The 20,400-nt window shown below is 38.9% G+C and overlaps 2 protein-coding genes across 10 annotated transcripts in view; both read left to right on the forward strand.

The window, feature by feature from the left end:
* The window catches only part of adgrd1 (adhesion G protein-coupled receptor D1), a 28,915-nt gene extending 22,055 nt beyond the window's left edge, over window positions 1-6,860 (forward strand). For 5 of the 6 annotated variants that reach the window (XM_088434189.1, XM_088434199.1, XM_088434215.1 and 2 more), the window contains 11 exons: window positions 53-176; window positions 2,141-2,244; window positions 3,237-3,348; window positions 3,463-3,616; window positions 4,351-4,417; window positions 4,610-4,676; window positions 4,826-4,917; window positions 5,022-5,148; window positions 5,223-5,264; window positions 5,412-5,504; window positions 5,589-6,860. In XM_088434189.1, coding sequence (XP_088290315.1) covers window positions 53-176; window positions 2,141-2,244; window positions 3,237-3,348; window positions 3,463-3,616; window positions 4,351-4,417; window positions 4,610-4,676; window positions 4,826-4,917; window positions 5,022-5,148; window positions 5,223-5,264; window positions 5,412-5,504; window positions 5,589-5,684 — 1,078 coding nt within the window. In that variant the 3' untranslated portion in view covers window positions 5,685-6,860. The remainder of the gene's footprint in view (window positions 1-52; window positions 177-2,140; window positions 2,245-3,236; window positions 3,349-3,462; window positions 3,617-4,350; window positions 4,418-4,609; window positions 4,677-4,825; window positions 4,918-5,021; window positions 5,149-5,222; window positions 5,265-5,411; window positions 5,505-5,588) is intronic. The other variant, XM_088434235.1, reaches the window with a different exon arrangement.
* A 667-nt stretch (window positions 6,861-7,527) lies between these two features.
* ulk1a (unc-51 like autophagy activating kinase 1a) lies at window positions 7,528-20,195 on the forward strand. Of its 4 annotated transcripts, XM_088431899.1 has the most exons (27): window positions 7,528-7,633; window positions 7,862-8,105; window positions 8,181-8,273; window positions 8,632-8,673; window positions 9,631-9,663; window positions 9,748-9,784; window positions 12,197-12,370; window positions 12,528-12,601; window positions 12,684-12,785; window positions 13,749-13,807; window positions 15,015-15,097; window positions 15,287-15,337; window positions 15,418-15,506; window positions 15,608-15,764; window positions 15,842-15,902; window positions 16,121-16,213; window positions 16,326-16,442; window positions 16,523-16,659; window positions 16,781-16,940; window positions 17,064-17,179; window positions 17,353-17,472; window positions 18,066-18,220; window positions 18,348-18,523; window positions 18,621-18,739; window positions 18,892-19,049; window positions 19,135-19,270; window positions 19,382-20,195. In XM_088431899.1, exons 2-27 carry the CDS (start codon window positions 8,016-8,018, stop codon window positions 19,423-19,425), a joined length of 2,676 nt encoding a protein of 891 aa, XP_088288025.1. In that variant the 5' UTR covers window positions 7,528-7,633; window positions 7,862-8,015; the 3' UTR covers window positions 19,426-20,195. The 4 variants fall into 4 exon arrangements, with proteins under 4 accessions (XP_088288025.1, XP_088288017.1, XP_088288042.1 ...); XM_088431891.1 differs by lacking the exon at window positions 7,528-7,633 and having other exon boundaries at window positions 7,644-8,105; XM_088431916.1 differs by lacking the exon at window positions 7,528-7,633 and having other exon boundaries at window positions 7,644-8,105; window positions 18,351-18,523.
* Window positions 20,196-20,400: the final 205 nt, after the last annotated feature.

Here is a 20,400-nt window from a genome sequence, read left to right on the forward strand (position 1 = left end):
TTTTTCAATACTTTTTATTCTTTAAGTAAGAACAAATGATCTTCTTTTTCAGTTCCAAGGAGGGGGTTTGGTCCAATCAAGGTTGTATACGTGCAGAGGGAAACATGTCGTACTCTGTGTGTTTGTGCAACCACCTCACCAACTTTGCCATTCTTATGCAAGTGGTTCCCTTAAAGGTATGGCTTTAGTTCTGCACATTTTAGCAGCTTGAGGTTTGGTGGACTACCAAACCAGTCTCAAGAGACATTGTCTAAAAGAACCCTTAGGAACGTTTCTCTTATACACTATTTCTTTGAACGCTTGAGACAGAGCTGACTTGTTGGGTGTTTATAGAATGTATATAAGGTAATGTTTTTTTTAGGATTCTCCTTTCCAGTTTCCGTTGACACTGATGCTGCTGCCATCATACAAAATTTTATCCATGTTAAATCTAAATTAAATAATTCATTGAAACCGATAATAAGTCTGAGAAGGGGAAAAACACTCGAAAGGTATTTGTCTGAACATCAACATTATAAGCTCAGAAAATCATCAAAGCGTGGCTTTTGTTTACACTTCCCCAAATTACTAATCATTAATAAAAAAGAACATACACTACCTCTCTATACACTGTCATAATATTTACTCACAGACTATAACTTTCTGTTATGTTAATTAGATTACATTTGGGATAAATTGCATGTTGTCTTATCGTGAGGCATATGATGTCAATCTCAATGTAAGTTTAAAGATCCAAATGTGTTTCTTTGGCCTGCTCAAAGGCAACAACAAAGCAACAGTTTCTTGGTGTGTTTGCATGTCGACACAGAGTGAAACCGTAGATGAAGAGCAGACCTACATGCTTGTGCTTGGTGGATACAAACACAACTCCTATTTGGGAGAGCTAATGCAAATCAAAATCTGCTGCACGTTAGCAATTTTTAACCCAATTAGGCAATAATATGTAAACATAGTGCAACGATGGCCAAAAATGAATCGGTTCCGTTTCGGGCAAAGTGGAACCACACGTACTATAGTCCTCCCTTTTAATGTTTTGCTATCTGAGATGCAAAAATTCTTAAAATAAGGAGAACCATATCCTGATTGACTGACATCAGACGACAGGCAGCCAGGATGAGAAACGAGAGACAAAGTAAGCACTGCGTTTGCTGCAAATCACAGGCAGACAGTGTTTCTGGCAGCAATGTTGAAGGATAATGATATACATGTCATCTGCACAGTCTTTGCAAGCCTCTGCTGATTTTGAATGCTGATTTTGCATGCAATGCTAAGCTATTGACAGAACATATCTATGTAGAGCGTGTCTTCCAAACTCTTAAAATTTATTTCAGAGGAGAACATTGTGCAGTTAAATATAACTTAGTGAGTGATCTTGACGCCCCATTTGCTCCCCCACTGCTCTCGCTGCAGGGCCATCATAGCAGGCCTACACAATCACTTACGTTGGTTTCTACAGCACTAGAAGAAACCATGATTGAATGTGGTTCTTTGGGTCACTACAACGGTCAGTTGTCCTCAACGGCCCTCAAGGACCACAATGCCATAAGTGCTGTGGACTTGAAAATGTACCTATCATGCTATCGTAATCATATTTTATTTTTCGTAAACTCACTCCTAATTAGTGCTATTTCTTTAACTCTCTGCAGCAAGTAAATGCTAGAATGCCAACGCGATGTACAGTATGAGCCATTGGAGTGTGGCCAGTAACTCCGCTTGTTAGTTTTAAATAGAGAACCATTCAGTGGTGAAGTACCGTATTTAAATGCAGAAGTCTATTTGATGCTATTCTTTCTCCATAGTCACTCTGTAATTAGCGGTCTGCCTCATCCCTCAGCTGCAAGGGAATGTACCACACATCCTTTTTGGGGATGTCTAAGACGGCTCTACTCTGGTAATGACAAGGCACATGTGAAGACAGTTAATAGAGAATCAAGCCCAACCTCTTGAAATAGCTCAGACTCTAAAATAACATTTTGTATGAAAGTCTACACCAGTGTATGAATGAATTACATCTTCCCTAGCGGATTAGGGAGAACTCACTTTTCCAAAAAAAAAAAATTCCAATAGTTTTGCGATCGATCAACTTGTGCGTCAATATTGTAGCACGCGTTAAACAACGCTTGTGTCTCTCTGTGCACAGCTCACTACGGGCCACCGGGTGGCACTATCAACCATTGGCTATGTTGGATGCTCCATTTCTATTTTCTGTCTGGCCATCACCCTCGTCACATTTGCAGTCCTATCGTGAGTATCTTTATCATCAACCAAACTAGTAATCAGTGAGTGTAGTTTTTTTCATTTTGTTTCATGCACTTCTAAAATAATCCATCATATTTAATGCAAACCTCTGCTTTTAATCACTTTGTTTGAGTCACAACAGTTATTTGTTCCCTAGTGTATTTACAATACAGGTACACCAAGTTGTGAAATTGTTACTTAAAAAAGACAAAGCAAAACTATATTTTATTGCAGTGCTATCCAAAATCAGAATATCTTTTCTCTCCGGAGAACTTGTATATGTTACCATTAGAGGGGCAATAGAACAGAGTCAACAGTCAGCATAAACTTGAAGAAGACAACAACAACAAAAAAACTCTGCAGTTGACTGACAACAATTCCAGGTTGTATCCTGCGCTCCCCCAAAGTGAGATGGATTTGACTTTAGTTCACATATGACCTTGATGTCTACTGTAAATACCCAATGACCTAAAATGTTGTATTCTGTCTAATACAATTTGATGTAAAAACGTACAAAACATGGGTTACTTGTTATGAATGAATAAGCAATCCATTCATCAATCTATCATACTATCATCAACCCATCAACTCACCACTCCCTCCAGCCACCTTTGACCACATATCCCAACTGGAAGAGCTACCTGCAAGATGTTTTAGGTTGTTGTTATTGTTATTGTAACCTTTTAAAGGCAGGTGTTCCAGATTTGAGGCAATGAAATGATAATCCCCTAATTGCCTTTTTACTGAAGGTAAAAAAAAAAAAAAAGTATTAAAATTAATTTGAGCATGAGTGGGGTTTTAAATGCATGGTAAAGCACTTTGCTGAAGCTGGAACTGCTGCGAAAGGGCTGTATAACTAACGATGTATTATTGTGTTGAATTGTATGCACCTACTGTATGATTACATGTGTATTACAGAGCATTCATTGTCAAACAAGTCTTCCCAGGTATTTGTTTAATAATGTGGATATTTGACTTCTTCATGTGCCACTCTGCAGGTCAGTTAGTACCATCCGGAACCAGCGCTACCACATCCATGCCAACCTGTCATTTGCCATTCTGGTGGCTGAGATCTTGCTGCTCATCAGTGCCAGCTTTGATCCAGGAACGGTAATAACATACAATGCTGGTGGCTGTGAAGGCAGCAGTGATGATGTAATAACAAATTGAGTACAACCATAACAAGGATTGACTTTTTGATTATGTTTTTGTCCCCTGCGCTAGCTACCTTGTAAGATCATGGCTATCCTGCTTCACTTCTTCTTTCTGAGCGCATTTGCCTGGATGCTCGTAGAGGGCCTCCATCTCTACAGCATGGTGGTCAAGGTGTTTGGTTCTGAAGGCAGTAAACACATATACTACTATGGCATTGGTTGGGGTAAGTTATTAGTAGGTGCTGATTCACTTAACCAGGTTACAGGCTGCACTTTAAATGACCCCATCGTCTTCACCTCAGGCAGTGATTGTAAACGTGATTGTACTGTTTTACTCATCACATATTATTAGTGAGAGGGAAATAACTACATCTATGTTCTATACAGTTGACATTTGAATCACATTCCACAGTAACAATTGCCTATCCGGATCTGACTCTAAATAAAGACTTTCATCTATTTGTATACCATGGCTGCAGAGGAATGCCCCGTTTCCCATGTTGAAGCCATTAGTGGCAACACTATGCTGTTTACACTATTGTTTTCTTTATTCCACTCCAGAGTATGTCTTTTATGTGGCCAAATGTAAATTATGCTTATAAGATTGGTCTGAGAGACTATATTTGGCACAGCATGTGCAATATGCCTGCAATACAAACTCAGTGAGGCTATAGAGTTTTTTTTTTTTTCCAATCTACTTGAGCTGATTATCGTTTGAACGTGGTGTCCTGTACAAGGAACCTTTGAGCTTGACAATGAGCAACAGATACTATGTCGGACAATAACTCCCATGACATAACAATCAATAGGGTCACAGTTGTTGTTAACCATCAAACTATATATATACTGTGTATGTATATATATATATATATATATATATATATATATATATATATTGGAAGTATTTTATTTACCGGTACTTAGGGTTTTTTTTTTTTTTTTTTTTTTTATAAATCAGGCTCTCCACTGGTGATCTGTGTTGTGTCCATGACATCAGCTTTGGGCAGTTATGGGGAGGTTGACAAGTAAGTGTAATCTGCATGTAAGATGGAAAAATAAACGTCATGGAACGATTAAGTTTAATTTAACACTCCATCACAGCTTAATGGCATTGCATCATCTTCATTTTTCAGCTTTTTACTCACAAATAATCGAAAATAATAATTTATACAAAACATCATTACATGCCAGTTTTCCTTTGCCCTTGCTTTCTCAAGCTGCTGGCTGTCCTTGAAGAATGGAGCTATTTGGGCTTTTGTGGCACCAGCTCTGTGTGTCATTGCGGTGAGTTAGTTTCCCTTATTTACATGTAGATTTTTAATTTCATTTTCCACCAGGAACTTGTATTCCTTGAAAGCCTAGTAGTGTCTCCAGCTTTTAAAAACCAGATTTACATTCGTAATATAATTTGTTGTTTCCTTTCTAATGAACAGGTAAATGTTGGCATTTTGATATCAGTAACCAGAATAATATCTCGTATCAGTGGAGAGAATTATAAAGTTCACGGAGATGCCAATGCAGTGAAGTGAGTGTGTCTCCTTTCTCCGTCAGACGTGTCTTTAGTTATCGTCAAAACGCTTTTCAGTATACAGTTTAGCGAAGCTGAAAGTGTGATTTTTGTCCTGTCAGGCTCACAGCAAAGGCTGTGGCTGTACTTCTACCAATACTTGGCATTTCCTGGATTTTTGGAGTTTTAGCTATCAACATGCACTCCTTGCCATTCCTTTATATATTTGCAATCTTCAATTCTTTGCAGGTACGTCTCTACTTTTTTCCAAGGTTTTGCTGTTTAAGGTCCTTCTAAAGTCTCTATGCTTTCCTCCTTCATAGGGTTTCTTTGTCTTTCTGTTTCATTGTCTTCTGAACTCTGAGGTATGTTGCTTAACATGTGAAATGTTTTGGTCATTTTTGTGTTTTCTTTTGTTATGTCTCGTGGGAGGCGAATCGCCACACACCCTCCAGCAATATTGAATTTGGCCAGAATGTCCAATGGTGTAATGTTGTTTCCTCTCTCTGTAGGTTAGGGCTGCTTTCAAACACAAGACCAAAGTGTGGTCTCTTACCAGCAGCTCCATGCGAAATATCAACGTGAAGCCCTTCAACTCTGACATTGTGAGTCAGACCTTGTGTTACGGATGGGATAGACCGACTGCTATGTACCGGAGCTAAACGCGATCTTACTCTCCTATCTTGTAGATGAATGGAAACAAGGAGGGTGTATCGCCCACCAAGATGAACACATGGGACAAAAGCACCAACTCTGCAAATCGTATTGACCTCTCTGCAGTGTAGATCACCACAGTGTAGAATGACATGCGTTGACCTGAGTATTTCCACTTGCAATCATTTCATTAGATCAACAGTCATCACCTCAGTGGATGGAAAGGGATGCCAAACGGGGTGAGGTGTAGCTCCCCCTTAAAAGACAAACTGACATTAATGACATACTGTGTTCCCGCAGATCAAAGTAGAGATTTCGAAGGTCACAGTGATCTAGCGTTATTTTGTTTCTGACTACGATACTCTGTGCAACAGAGTGCCTACATTTGTGTGTAGACCTGTCGATACAGTGCGTTCACAGCGGTTCATTTGGTTCAGGTTTATTCCATTCGCAGATGTCGGGTTTCTCCCCGATTACAATCTCCTGCTTTACCTTGGTCAGACGACAACAGAGAAAGTGACCAAATTAATTTTGCCGTCAGTGTCCTGTCTTCAAAACGTAGCACGTAGCTTCTGGAGTCTACTTCAAAATAACGCACCACGAGTCAGCAGTAAATTGGACTATGTGTCATTCTTATATGAGATATTTATTTTGTGGAGATCTGTTTCGTGTCTTTCACTATGTGTAACAGCTCAACGGTGATCATGTCTGTGTGTGTTTTGTTTCCACTTTTGAAATGAGCTGTCTGGTATTTAGCAGTACCTCACATCTTGTCAAGATGCAGTACGGTATGTTCTCTTAAAGATAGCAAATACTTGTGTGTTTTGGATATTGTTCTGTGTGGAGGTAAACATGCATATGAATGGTTGTTTGTCTATTTGTGCCCTGTGATCGCTTGGAGACCAGTTCAGGATTTTTCCTGCCTCTCGCCCAATGACAGCTGGGGTAACCTTGAGCATTTCCATGATCCCAGTGAGAAAAAGCGTTTCAGAAAGAGATGGATGGATGTCTGCAACAGAATGCCACAATGAGATTGTTTTGTTCATAACTGTGAGAATGAAGGGAGATGAATTCTACATGTCATGAATCTGTATCAACACTGTACCACCAACAGCTTTCAGAACAAAAAGAAATTGGGTTACTGGAAGGTTTTAAACAAGTACTCAACATGTCAGATTGTCATTTTAATAATACAGTCATTCAATTTTGTATCTGACATTTTTGGTTTTTATTATGGTACTATGGTTTGCGCGTTAGTTATCTTTATTAAAATATTTGAGGGAAATAAACTGTGCCATGTTCTATGACCAAGTGTTAATATATGTACAGGTATGTGTGTTAGTGTAAATGAAAGTATGTGTCATTTTCTAAAACAGTTATTCTGTGCAGAATTGCAGTTATCAAAGAACATTTTTTCTTGACATCAGTGTGGTAGAAAATGGAAATATACTGAAAGCTAAAACACACGACAAAGTAAGAGGTGTCTGTGCCGCAGTTGCAAACTGGTGCTAGGAGGTGAAAGGGGGGTCCGCATCGGATGAGGCAACAGAGGTATGACCAAAACAAATGTCATTTTATACATTGGGTATGGAAATTATTCAGACCGCTTTACATTTTTCACTATTCGCGTCATTGTTGTAGACATTTGCAATTGGAAATATAACATGGTCGTAAGTATTAACACCATGTGCCCAATAATGAGAAGAAGCACCCCTTTGAGCTATGAGTCTTCTTGGGAATGATGCAACCAATGGCGGATTATGCCGGTCTCTCTTTCCCTTCCTCCTCTTTCTCTCAAGCAATTGGTGGTACACTTTTCGCGATTCAGTACAGTATATTGATCGTAGGCTTGCGATTTCTGGACCCTCTGACACACCGTAGTGCGCGTGCGTCAAAATAACTAGCCGTCGCTAGATATCGCTAAATACTACTGAGGCTTTATTGGAGAGGGGTTTGACTGCCCTCTACCAATACGTGTGAATCTACCATTTCCAAGGTGTCCTTTAAGGCAACGCCGTCAACAGGAGCGATTGGCTTTGCGCATGCGCATTTGTGACACGAGACTGCAGAGACATAAAAGGTGAGGACGCCGAACAAGTTAATATATGATCTCTTGATGAATGCAGGAGGTTGACTACTCATGCGTCTCGAGTTGTTGTAGTGTACGGGAGGGACACGTTTAAAAATATATCCCCGGTCTGTTTATATTGTACATTTGTTTACATCCCGTACCACGTGCTTTGACTTTTTTTTTTTTAATACATTGACAGAAACTTCGTACGTTAGTTATCGACATTCTCTTTCCAAGTAATTCTCAACGCGGTATGCGGATTCCACCACCGGGCATTAAAATGGAATCCCCCACGTCCAGAGAAGGTTTTTTTGCACTGTGTGTGTGGCGCTTGCCTCGGTGATTCATCCTGCTTAGCCCGAGAGGATAGGATACACGCACTAGGTACAGCATGGAGTCTGTTGGGAAGTTTGAGTTCAACAGGAAAGACCTAATTGGTCACGGTGCCTTTGCTGTTGTGTTCAAGGGACGACACAAAGAGGTAATTTTGACGTCTGTGAGTTTCACCATTCGACTGATTTGGCATCGTCACTAACGTAATACGTTCTTTTGTCAGAAACATGAGTGGGAAGTGGCTGTCAAGTGTATCAACAAGAAAAACTTGGCCAAATCCCATGCTCTACTTGGGAAAGAAATAAAAATATTAAAGGTAACTAAGAATTGTGTATGAATGTCCAGAAATGCTTAGCTACCCAAAGTCAATAAAACAGATACCAGTGAATAGCAAAGCAATCCCTAAACGATGTATGGATAACGTCAGAGAGATCTGTTTGGAAAAATGTGTTGTAATGTCAGAGCATGTGCATCATCGTGTGTTTTGAGTCCATGACGTCGCCTTTGATGTTCTTTGAAGAAAACATTTCTGACCCACTGTTTGCGCATAGAATAATAATCTCTCCATATTTAGCTTCATATCAATTTAGACTCCATTAAAATGAACACAGGACAATAAACTAATTATTTTTTCTGTAATTGTGATATTTGTGTTTTTTTTTTTCTTCCTCCAGGAACTCAAGCATGAAAATATAGTCAGACTACTAGACTATCAGGTGAGTGTGACCTTAGTTGGTAAAGTAAACCACAGCAAAAAAAAAAAACAATTAATCAGGCCCCAGCTAGGAAAAGGTATTTGCATTTGGGAGTTTACGTCAAATAATAGCTGCTTGTCTTGTTTGTGATTAAATATACTTAAAATCGTATCCATTTTAACATTAACACACGCAAAAAGAAATATAAATAAACTTAAAACAAATTAACATTTTAGCCTAATTTTTAACTTTTGAGCCTGTTCCATGGGGTCATATGCGCCCGCTCTGGCATCGCCTCACGCCCCCACACCGAGGGGGGCCCGCTCCACCATTTGAGAAGGACTGCCTTCTTGTCACCTGCCAGACAACCGGAAAGCTGTGAACTAATCTCTTATTTGCAACAGATGGACAGTTAAACAATGGCTTATGAAGCATCACCTTGCACCATATGCACACTAGCATGACTTGAGCTGGTCGGTCTGCAAGACAGTTTTCAAAAGCATGGTTTACCTTGATTTTCAAAACTTGCTTTTTATGTGTGTCACAAATGACAAAGTAGAGGAAGCTCCCCCCTCCCCCAAGGTTCATCTGCCCCCATGTGTCAGGAAGACTGACACCTTACACTTGAAACCCTTGTACTTTGCTCCATCTCACAACCTCACCTCACGTGTGACTTTTTCAGTGACAGTAAACAGACGTGGTAATGGGAGTAGTGAAAGGGAGGAATGGGTTCAGGCACCTGCCCATCTGAAACTGTAAACATGATCTTTATTGATAACATTGTTGGTGAATGTGAGGCAGCTTTTGTTGGTGTCAATGTTAAATGAAAGTTTAACTACTTGAAAAAAATATATATATTCAACAGGAAGCTTTCATTTTAAATATAATATTGATTTAGGGACATCGATTTTTATTTATTGATTTTATTTTTTTGGCACAACTCTTAACATATATACCTGTATATGTTTTCATCCACAGGAAATAGGTGGGTGTGTGTACCTTGTCATGGAGGTAAGTGTACATTTGGTAAAAGAACATGCATTCCCTGTCATGGCCGCATTATTACAGTTTTTATGCAATTTTTCGTCTTCACAGTATTGCAATGGAGGTGACCTGGCTGAGTACCTTCAATGTAAGTGTCTTTATGTTTTCACTGTTGCAAATGTCAAGCTTTGATCATACTGCACCACATTACCAGCTGGTCACTGTGCCTTTAAGAGGCTTCAGTCTTTTTTGCGGTCTGGAGGTTGAGGATTAAATGCTCTCACAAGTTAACGAGAAAAATGATAAGTACCCCGAAACAAGATGGCCTAAAAACCCCAAGAACTACTTTGTGATTAAGTGGAAACCATTATAGACTAAGTGCTCTTTATTTTTTTGTTCTTGCCGTATCGCAGTGCTTCTCAAATATATTTTGCCAAGACACCCGAGGTAAAAGAAAACCTTTTGCGCCTCTCCATTCAACGAGCTGACTATAAATAAGATTATTATCCATAAAAAAGGTGTAAGTATACCTGTATGCTTTTTAGCATTCCAAAAGAAAAAAAAAACAGTATAAATCAACTTTGATCAACTGTTCATTTTTTACCACGTTTATATGGCAGCTTAGTCTAAAACTGAAAAAAATAACCAGTGCATCAAGGTGCCTGAAACATTAAATAAATAAATAAGTAAATAATTTATTGCAATTACACGTCACGTGACCAAAAAAAAGCCTTTTGCCTGGGGTCATCCGCATCCGCACCCTCCCTGGCATCACCTTACGACCCCCCAGGGGGGCCCGCCCCACTATTTGAGAAGAACTGCCCTAGCCTAATCATGTGCCATGTGTTTCCCACTACATTTAAATTCTCAGAATAACCAATGAAGATGGTTTACTAAAACTGTTTCCTTCATCAGGTTTCAAGCAAGTGTAACACTGCCCAGGACACTGCCCAGTTGATTTCTTTAATTTACTAAATTTAGCCAGCCAGTGTTGTTATTCAAAGTGCTAGTGTAGTTCTGTCTCTATCCTATTTTGTAGACTTGACTGTTTTTGTGTCCCTGCCAAGGGGCATTGCCAGCTATTTGCAGCACTCTACGCAGTCTCACAGTGCTCATGTGATCTCACCCATCTGTCACACACTTATCCTTGTCCACTGGTGGAAACACACTGCAGCTTTTAAAATGAAACACCTCCTGTAAACAAAATGTTCTACCACAAAGTGTGACGTTAATGTGATCGGAGTTTTGTCTCAATGGCCCCCTAACTTTCATAAGTTTCACAAACTTATGAAATGAAAGATTGTCAGGATTGAGATGCTTTATATCTAAAACTTTGAGTGACTTTGACATTTATCACAATGGGTCACACTGCCATAGAATCCAAATTATAGCAAAAGGTGGTTCAAAACCCCGATTTTTAACCGGTTTCTGTTTGCACTGTAGACTCATTTCAAGTTTAAAAATTAAAATAAAGTGCAGTACTCTTTCATAGATCTACTGTTAGAATATGTGTAGAAACATTCATTTGATAGTTGTATGATTTATAACTTAATCTGTCAACCCCAAACAAAAAGTACCATGATAATTATGTATTTTTAATGTCAAAAAGAACATCATATCAAAAATGTTACTTCTATTTAAGCAGTGTAAAAAAAAAAAAAAAAAAAACTTAAGTAGAAACATGTATATATCCCTTGTCAAATTTCTCTTGTGATGTAAAATCAAAACAAAACATTTTAATGTGATCTATAACCTTGAAATGCCAAGGATAAAAAAAAATTGACTGATAATTACGAAATAAACTGGTTACATAAATATCCACACACAAACTAATAATGATTTGATGCAGCATCTATGGTTTTTATCACTGCACAATGTGGCACATTATGATGTCATAATGTTTGCACAGTCTTCTCGGCAAAAACACCAAGTTTGTAAGATTATGAGGATGGCCCTCATCTGCTCCGGCAAGTGTTGCTATCGGGCTCTTGGCAGGTTCCTTGACCAATTTTTTTCTTGACTTTGTTGATGACTTTGGTAGGGATCTCCTTTTCTTCATAATAATGTCATTGTTGTGTTGGATTTTTCTCTCAATGATGGCTCAGTATTCTTTTTTTTTTTTTTTTAATCCTTCTCCTGACTGATATCATTGAACAATAGTAGCTCCCTGATGCTGTTGAAACGTTCTGCAGACAGTGCTGTCAAATTGGATTACAAAAATGTCACCAAAGGTCTACTTGAACAGATGAACCTTCTTGTGTCGGAATTAGACACACTTTGAATGGTGAAAGATGTGTAGTGGTCACATTGGGGAAAAATGCTTTTGAACTTTTTTTCCACTTGGTCTTTTTTATCACAAAACTTGCCTTTTGACCAATGTTGTGCAGACTTTTCGTCCCCTCTATACTGCAAAAGTTTCTTTTTACCTGGACATTTATGAATGCTTCAAAAAAATGTTTCCAGACATTCCATACACTTAACGGAATGCTTTTGAATTTTAATGCATTCGGTTGTCTCTGTGAATTATGTAAATATGTTTTTTCCTCTCTCTGGTCTTCAGCTAAGGGGACGTTAAGCGAGGACACAATTCGAGTTTTCTTACAGCAGATTGCGCAAGCTATGAAGGTTCTACAGAGTAAAGGCATCCTTCATAGAGACCTGAAACCTCAAAACATCTTGCTCTGCCACCCAAAGGGCAAGAGATCCAGTTCCATTAACACCAGTGTTAAGATAGGTAGGAACTCAACAAAGATGTTAATAGTAGATGAAATCAGTTGTTGTGTTTTTTTTTTCATGAGAAAGTTGCTTTACACCTTTTCTCCTAATATATACTGCTTATGCAACACAATACATTATGCTGCTAATCTTGCACATTCTCTAACTCCCTGCAGCTGATTTTGGCTTCGCACGCTATCTTCAGACAAACACTATGGCTGCAACACTGTGTGGCTCTCCCATGTACATGGTGAGTTTCCATATTCTTTGCATCATGTTCTCTGCTCAAGTGTTGTAAAAGCACTTAACTATTAAAGCGTTTCTGGACACAGGCTCCCGAAGTTATCATGTCCCACAGTTATGATGCTAAAGCTGATCTGTGGAGCATTGGCACCATTATTTACCAATGTCTGACTGGAAAGGCACCATTTCGCGTGAGTAACACCAAAAAGCAAACTCATGAGCTTGGACAAACACGTTAACGTCAGTCTCCTGTGTATGTTCTGAAATAGCAATTGCTGGGGTCTAACATAATACCTCATGAATCTGCTTTGCAATACGCGCAGTTCCTAGAAAGCCCATTCTCATGACAGAACATGATGACTCTTTTTCGAAACTCAGAAACATGATATATCACACACAAGCTGCCTGAAACTCTTGTTTATAAGGGGGGGTCATGCACAAGTGGTTATGAGCCTCGAGTAAATATTGTTACGCAACCCCGCTTATACTTTGTCACACACGTGGCTACTCAAATGAAGCTGCTATTTGTGAATTGCTTCCACTTTTATTTATAGAAGAAACTCCTTGACTCTTTGCTTGATTTTGAAACCTGTTTTATAAATGTGAGTAAATCACATTCTTATTTTTCATGGAGGTGAAATGTTCAAATCTTATATGGAAGTTTTCCTATTTGGCAGAGCAGCAAAATTGTAAGGTCCATTACATGTGTGAGGAATGACAAACATGCAACTTTCCCCTTGGGAATTTTTAAATACTTTGTGTGGACTACATGTTGCAATGCAATGTTTGTCAAACATTAACACTGTTCACAATAGGTTATTTGTTACTATTGGTTAATATTCTGAGAGAGTGTGTGTCATACGTACGATTTGTTTCACTTCAGAGTTTTTGGGCTAGAATTGTATTGGGGTGATAGGCATACCTCATTTGGTGTTTTCTACAAAATGGTTTGACTGTGTTTGATTTGCCCGCAGTTAACAATATCCCTAACTTATTGTGAACGCTATATTACCATTCACACATAACACGGACAAGTATTATTAGACGCAGGCGCAAAGCAAATATAGCAAGTGTGTAGTTTTTATCTGACACCACGGTTTTGAATGCTCGTGTGTATGAATGATGTCTTTTAATACAGTTGTATTATTGTATAGGCAAACACGCCACAGGAGCTCCGCCTCTTCTATGAATGTAACAGGACTCTTGTGCCAAGGTACAGTAGGTGCACCTTTCGGACTGTACACAATATTCACTGCACATTCAGTACACCCATACAACTGACAGCACAAGAGTAGTTAAAAAAGAAATTACACAACTGCACACGGCTGTCTTGTTTTTGTCATGATATCCTTGACTTTGCCAGTTTGTGTGGCTTTTGGCTATGCTTATCTTAGACTATAATAAAGTCAGTGATTAGCTGGCCAAATGTGTGAGGATGCATAGCTTGTTGTTTTCTTGGAGTGTTCTATATATAACCTACTTGGACTTGTCAGCTTGTGGTCTGCTCTGCTATCATTTTCCATGTGACCCACAAAGCACCAACTACGCACGCAAATGACTATAGCCACTAGGTGTTTTATTGGCCAAAGGCTCAGTCTTGAAACTATGGATTAGCAACAGAATTACACCTTCTACAGCTCTCATAGTGTTAAAAAAAACTGCAGCCTTAAACAGTTTTGTATGCACTGTGTACACACTATAGCATGAAATAAAAAAAAAACAGCATAATTCAATGAGGCTCGGGAAAGGGATGCATCACTCCCTGAAGAAACGAGTTGAATGCTTTAAATTCATTTATTTTCTTTGGTCTGTTTACATGTATTTATTCTTTTTTTTTTTTTTTAATAAACCACACAGAGATCTCCTAAACAATCTGTCAATGTTAGCTCACTTTTTTTGTGTAGAGTCTTGTATTGGTTCCTCATAACTTTTTGACATTTTACCACATTTCGAGCTTGAAATGTTCTTCATCAAACCTTAAGCAACTTGAGCTGTTTTCTCAAGAGGAATGGGCAAATATTTCTGTCTCAGCATGTGAAAGCCTTATAGAGAAATCCCTAAAAACATGTGCAGGTGTAGTCACTGTACAAACAGACTCTACTAAAAAATATTAACTCAAAGGGAGCAAATTATTTTACATGTTCTACTTCTCAGTTTTTTTATTTGTAGAAACAATATGAAACATTGAAAGCATTTTGTTCCGCTCCACGATTGTGTCTCATGTGGTGTTTATGGTAATGTGTATTCTTCAAAAATATTTTCAGCTGTTTTTTTTGTTTGTTTGTTTTTTTAAACCTGAAATTTGGCAAAATGTCAAGAAGCTATGAGGAGGGGGCCATACTTTCGCAAGTCTCTGCTTAAGGTGAATGTTAAATAGTCATTTGTATGTTCTCAAAAGGAAATTGTTGTCTTTCTCTCAGCATCCCAAAGGAGACTTCAAGTAACCTCAGACAGCTACTTTTGGGACTTCTTCAGAGAAACCATAAGGATAGGATAAGCTTTGGTAAACATTTCCCTCATTAAAATGTTGTGACATTTTGAAATTCTGGTATTTTTGGGAATTTTGTGCCTAGTGCCTCAACAAGACCCACTACTGCAACGCTGCTGTACTCATTCTTTTTAAACTCGCTACTATTAAAAAAAAAAAAAAAATCTGAGTTGTAGCTTCACTTGCCCCTCTTTGGTTTTGCAGAGGAGTTTTTTTATCATCCTTTCTTGGAGACAAGCTTGGCCCCAAGAAAATGTAAGTAAGCTCTCTTGCTTGGTTCATGACATGAAAACAACAACTGTACTCGCTATCTTAAGCACAATCTTTTTGAACAGGCTCTCCAACTCCGATATGCTTCTATCCCAGTTCTGCTTCAGGAACCTCTTCTAGCAGCTCTTCCACATCCCACACAGCATCTCCTTTAGTGCGTACGCCCCTTTCGACAACAATGTCCTTTTGAAAAGTAAACCGCCATGTCTTATTTACATTTGGATCAATTACATGACTTTGTATGTGATTTCTCAGCTTTACAATGTAGAGAAGCATTACCATCAGACCAAATTGAAAAACTCTCCTGTATCAGACACTGACGTCTTCCAGTTGAAAGAAATAACCACTCGAGGCAGGAAGAGCAGTTCATCTTTTCCAGAAGACTATGTTATGGTACATCCTGATTCGACCAGTAAGAATCACACACGTGAACAATTATTTTACAAAAGACAACTTACCGTAGATATGCACTCCTTGACTGCCTCACAGGTGAGTACACGTGTGAGGAAGACAGTGGATCCCCAATTGAAAGCTGCCTGATATACACCGGGTGAGTTTGGAATGCGATATCCAACGGACTTGCCGTGGCAAAATAGAATATGTATGAGTGTGACGATTGAGTAGGCCACGCAGAAACTTGAGTTCATCCGTTCGTTTCATTTTCATTTTGGATTCATACCAAGTGATGCAGAACCATGCAGAACAAAAATAAATGACATCCTTGAGATGCAGTGACAAATGGTGCAAGTATTTTTTCTATTTTCTCAGCAGAACCCCACCGATGACAGAGGGCATTCTTGAAACACTTGGCCGGACTTCTCCTTTCTCGCCCTCACTGCCATCTCACTCCAAGCCTCCTGGGTAAGCCAGTCGAGGATGGTTTTTGTTGGCCATTGAGCTGGGGAAGGAGTTATTCTTCAGCCACTCAGCTTCTTGTTACATTGATCTGCATGTATATTTTTGATACATTTAGGAAGCCCGTGCTGTGTGACCGCAGCCATTCTGAGCCTATCCCCGTCCCAACTCAGATCCAGAACTACCAGCGAATGGAGCAGAATCTGCTACCTTCAGGCTCACAAGGTTCTACCAGGTATTTAAAGACACTCTTCTTGTCATCTCATATATATAACTCACATAGTCATCTCCCTGACTATTTCACATATCTTGCAGGGTACCCCTCTCTTATGCTGGCTCTAGTGAAAGTTCTTCACCATGCGGAGGATGTGGATCTCATGATTCCTGCCCTGCAGCTTACTCCCCAAGTCCAATGAGAAGAGGAGCCCAGGCACTCCAGTCCTCTCCATGTGGTAGGAATCAATCTGCTGTGTCATGTCTGAACTCAGCAGATGTACAAAACATTATATTTAATACCAGGATTTGTGGTAAAGGTTTTCATGTGCATGATCGCTTTGACATTCTGTATGCTAGTGGGAATGACCCCAAGGACTTCAGAGCAGACACTACCTATTAGTACAAGAACTGGATGGCCCCTGGAGTCACCAAACAAAAAGGAGAGCCACATCCTTACACCTGCTTCCCACAGCAATTTCATCAGTAATGCCTCCTCCAAAACGAGGCCATTTAGAAGGTCAGAGCAAGTTGTTGTTATTGTTCATAGTACCTGTATGTAGTAAGAACACTTTAAGTGTTTGATCTAATAATTTTTAAATGTTCACTTCACTGTTTTTGTACATGTGTACCAAATTCCCAGATCACCAAACACTGGCAGACTGTCTGACATTTTGGTTAAAGCTGCATTTGGAGCTCAACTTCTTGAACCGAGAAGTAATGAAAGCCTCTGCCATGAAAAGACTGTCGATACTGCAGGTATTGGCCTTAATCTTAATTTAACCACAACATGTTTTGTTATTGTTGCCTTGCACTGACACAGACAACAATAATACTTAATGTATGTCCAAGAAATGCCTGTTACATATGAATGTGCAGACATTTTTATTACTTTACACTGATTGTATTTATTTATTTATTTTAATCTATAGCTCCACCTGCTGGTTGCCTGTGTGGTTCATGGGGTAGTCCACCAACTGCAACCTTCTCCTTGGGTTCTCCAGCAATTGGAAACACTCCCCCTGATATTATGTTCCCAAGGGTGATGACAGGTACTGCTGTGTCGGTGTAATTTGGCTTTTTGTAATGACTTTTATAGACCGTGGTTGGCCTTCAACGAGGTTATTTTTTTAAAACAAAGATGCCCATAAATGTGAATAGGAAAGACACCATTGTCACCACTATGATATTATGACAATATTAAGTGAAACCTTGACTTACTAATGCCCCTGTTTATGAAGACTTTGAGTTGCGCACAAAATTTTAAAAGAAAATTGTACTTAGTTGTACTTACCTTTGGCATAGACTTCCGAATGGATCTTCATAATATCTGTTGTGCTTCTTCTTCTCCAAATAGAAATTGTTCATTGGAAAAAGCGTGAGCAAGGCAATCAAAAACCTTTAATAATGACCAAAAGTAATGTGTAGAAAATTAATCTTTTCAATAGTTTTGTTGAAACTGTTTGTTGCAGCTAACTCTCTCAAGTCCACGATTTACATGAAACCTGATATATTGGGAAGTTATAAACTTGCCTAAGAAATGGAAAGTGGCCAGATATTTTTTTTTTCCTATATACTATAAACTGGTTCGCTGTATTTTAGCTGTGTTTTTTTTGTTGTTGTTGTTTTTGTTTTTCAAATGCAGATACGCCCAACTGTGTTAGCACAACCTGGTTACTCAACAGTCCCCTTCGTTATCAAAGAAGCTGTAAAAGCAATGAGACTGAAGCCATGGATGTTACTCCACACTGCAGTTTGGTCTTCCGTCCTCCTGAGCTACCAGAAGATACTCTTATGGAGGTAAACATGCCTTTTTCACATATTTGACAAAATTAAATGCTGTAAGTTGTATTGAGTATGAGGTAGGTGAACATGGAAATGAGCATGCTGTAGTCACAATGCTTCTTGCATTTGATTATTCCCACAGCAGGACCATACAGATGCTCTGAGTGAGCTGCAATTCATTTTGGCTTTTGTGCACTGTATCATGGATTTGGCTTCTTCGAAGGACCTGGTGCTGGTTCCCATGAACATCTCTGAGGTTTCCTTAATCGAACGTAGTCAGTTAACAGACCAAATCAGCCTCTTAAGTCGAGACTGGAGGTCAGCACGTTCCCTTTCTTTTTTTAGTACACACAATACAAATTCTTTTTTTGACAGACTACTGACAATGCTCTCTGGTGTCATGTTTTACTTGCAGCTGCGCAGAACAGTTAGTTTTGTACATGAAAGCAGTCGAGTCTCTGTCAACAGCTTTGCACGACAGCAAAGAAAATATTCAGCAAGGTCGATTGCTTCCTTCATCGACAGTCAAACAAGGTGAGCCTACTTTTGCTAGCTTACAAGCTTTATAAATGTGTCAATTGGTTCATTTGTGTTTTACATACAAAATGTGAGAATATAAGTCTTTGGGTCTGCTTAATGCTTATCATTATAATAAAAAATTAATAACTTTTTGTTTTTGTATGAAGTGATCAAGAAGCTGAATGAGTTGTACAAGATCTGTGTTACATACTGTCGCGCTCTGAGCAATCGGCTGCAAAATTTTTTGATGGACAAGCAGAAACTTATGGATCGTTTCAATGGACTCACGGCAGAGAAGCTCATCTATTGTCACACTGTGCACATGGTGAGTTTCCGCTTCTCTTCCAAATGATGTACTACTCATGTTACATCACTGTATCACCTGATTTGTATTTTCAAATTACCTTCAGGTACAATCCGCAGCTTTAGATGAGATGTTCCACTGTGGTACAGAAGTAGTCCAGCGCTACCATAAAGCTCTTTTGCTCCTGGAGGGCTTGTCTCGATTTATCTCAGAAGAAAAGGACATTAACAGTATCGAAAGATGTATGTAAGAATAAGATCATCTTGTACGTTGTCTTCACTGCAAAGTAAATTGTCCAATAAGCTATTGATTCATATTTAATTGACTCAAATTTTTTGTCTCTATTTTCCCAGGCAAGCAGTGTATTGAACAACGTCTTTCTGCTCTGCAAACCTAGCAGTGCCCAAGAGTTGTAGCACTGCCTATACAGAAACTGTGTTGTAATTGCTCATTCATCTCATTGCAATGTAGAGTATAGATTCTCCTGTTGACATACACTAGCACTTTTATCTTTCTCGAGGGAAACGACCACTGGAGTGCCTGCTCCAAGCACATTGTCCGGCATCTGAAATCTTGACATATGTAGAGAAGACTGGACTTCCCTGCGTCTGGTTATGAAATGTTTTGACAGTGTTTTACAATGGCAATGTTTTGTTTGATGGGTGATTTTTTGCTGAATATTTATGTACCATTTGTTTTGTGTTGTGCACCTAGAATTATCCAATCATAAGTTGTACTTGAAACAACGGTTAGAAATTTTGGGTGTTTGTCGACAAGTCAACTGGCACAAGAGTCAAAAACGCTAACTGAAATGACCAACTATGATGATTGTGTAGCTGTGTTGGTGCCTTCTTCAAGTTGGATTCATACCTGGTGTAGTATTTTATAACAAATTTAATTGAATGGTTGATGTAATATTTTATAACCATTTTAATTGAATATCTGCGGCACATTTTTTACTTTTATGATGTGTTGAATTTAGTTATGTTTCAGTTTGCTGCATGGTACATGTTTTTGTATGAGTTATTTTCCATTTTTCCATGAGAGTGACCTTTTAAGATGCTTGTGTTCTGCAGAAAAAAAAACTTTGCTGTGCTGCTTTGTATATGATCTTTACGTGTGAGACGTGTGAAACGCGTGAAGATTAAAATCAAGAGTATCACTCAACGGCTACCAAACACTACATTCTTTTTTGTCATTTAATTTATTGACCACATAATTTGCCGCCGGACTGATGTTTATCGACTGTTCATTCGGAACGATTTAATACACTTAAATACCGTGTGAATAAGTTGTTACAGTGCACAGACTACACGGAACGGCAACGTACGCAGTCGTTACGCTCGCACTGGACTTCCTGTAAAACACAAGT

The sequence above is a fragment of the Hippichthys cyanospilos genome, chromosome 1 (genome assembly GCF_059441005.1).
Source record: "Hippichthys cyanospilos isolate Australia breed blue-spotted pipefish chromosome 1, RoL_Hcya_1.0, whole genome shotgun sequence".
In the NCBI taxonomy this organism is placed as follows: domain Eukaryota; kingdom Metazoa; phylum Chordata; class Actinopteri; order Syngnathiformes; family Syngnathidae; genus Hippichthys; species Hippichthys cyanospilos.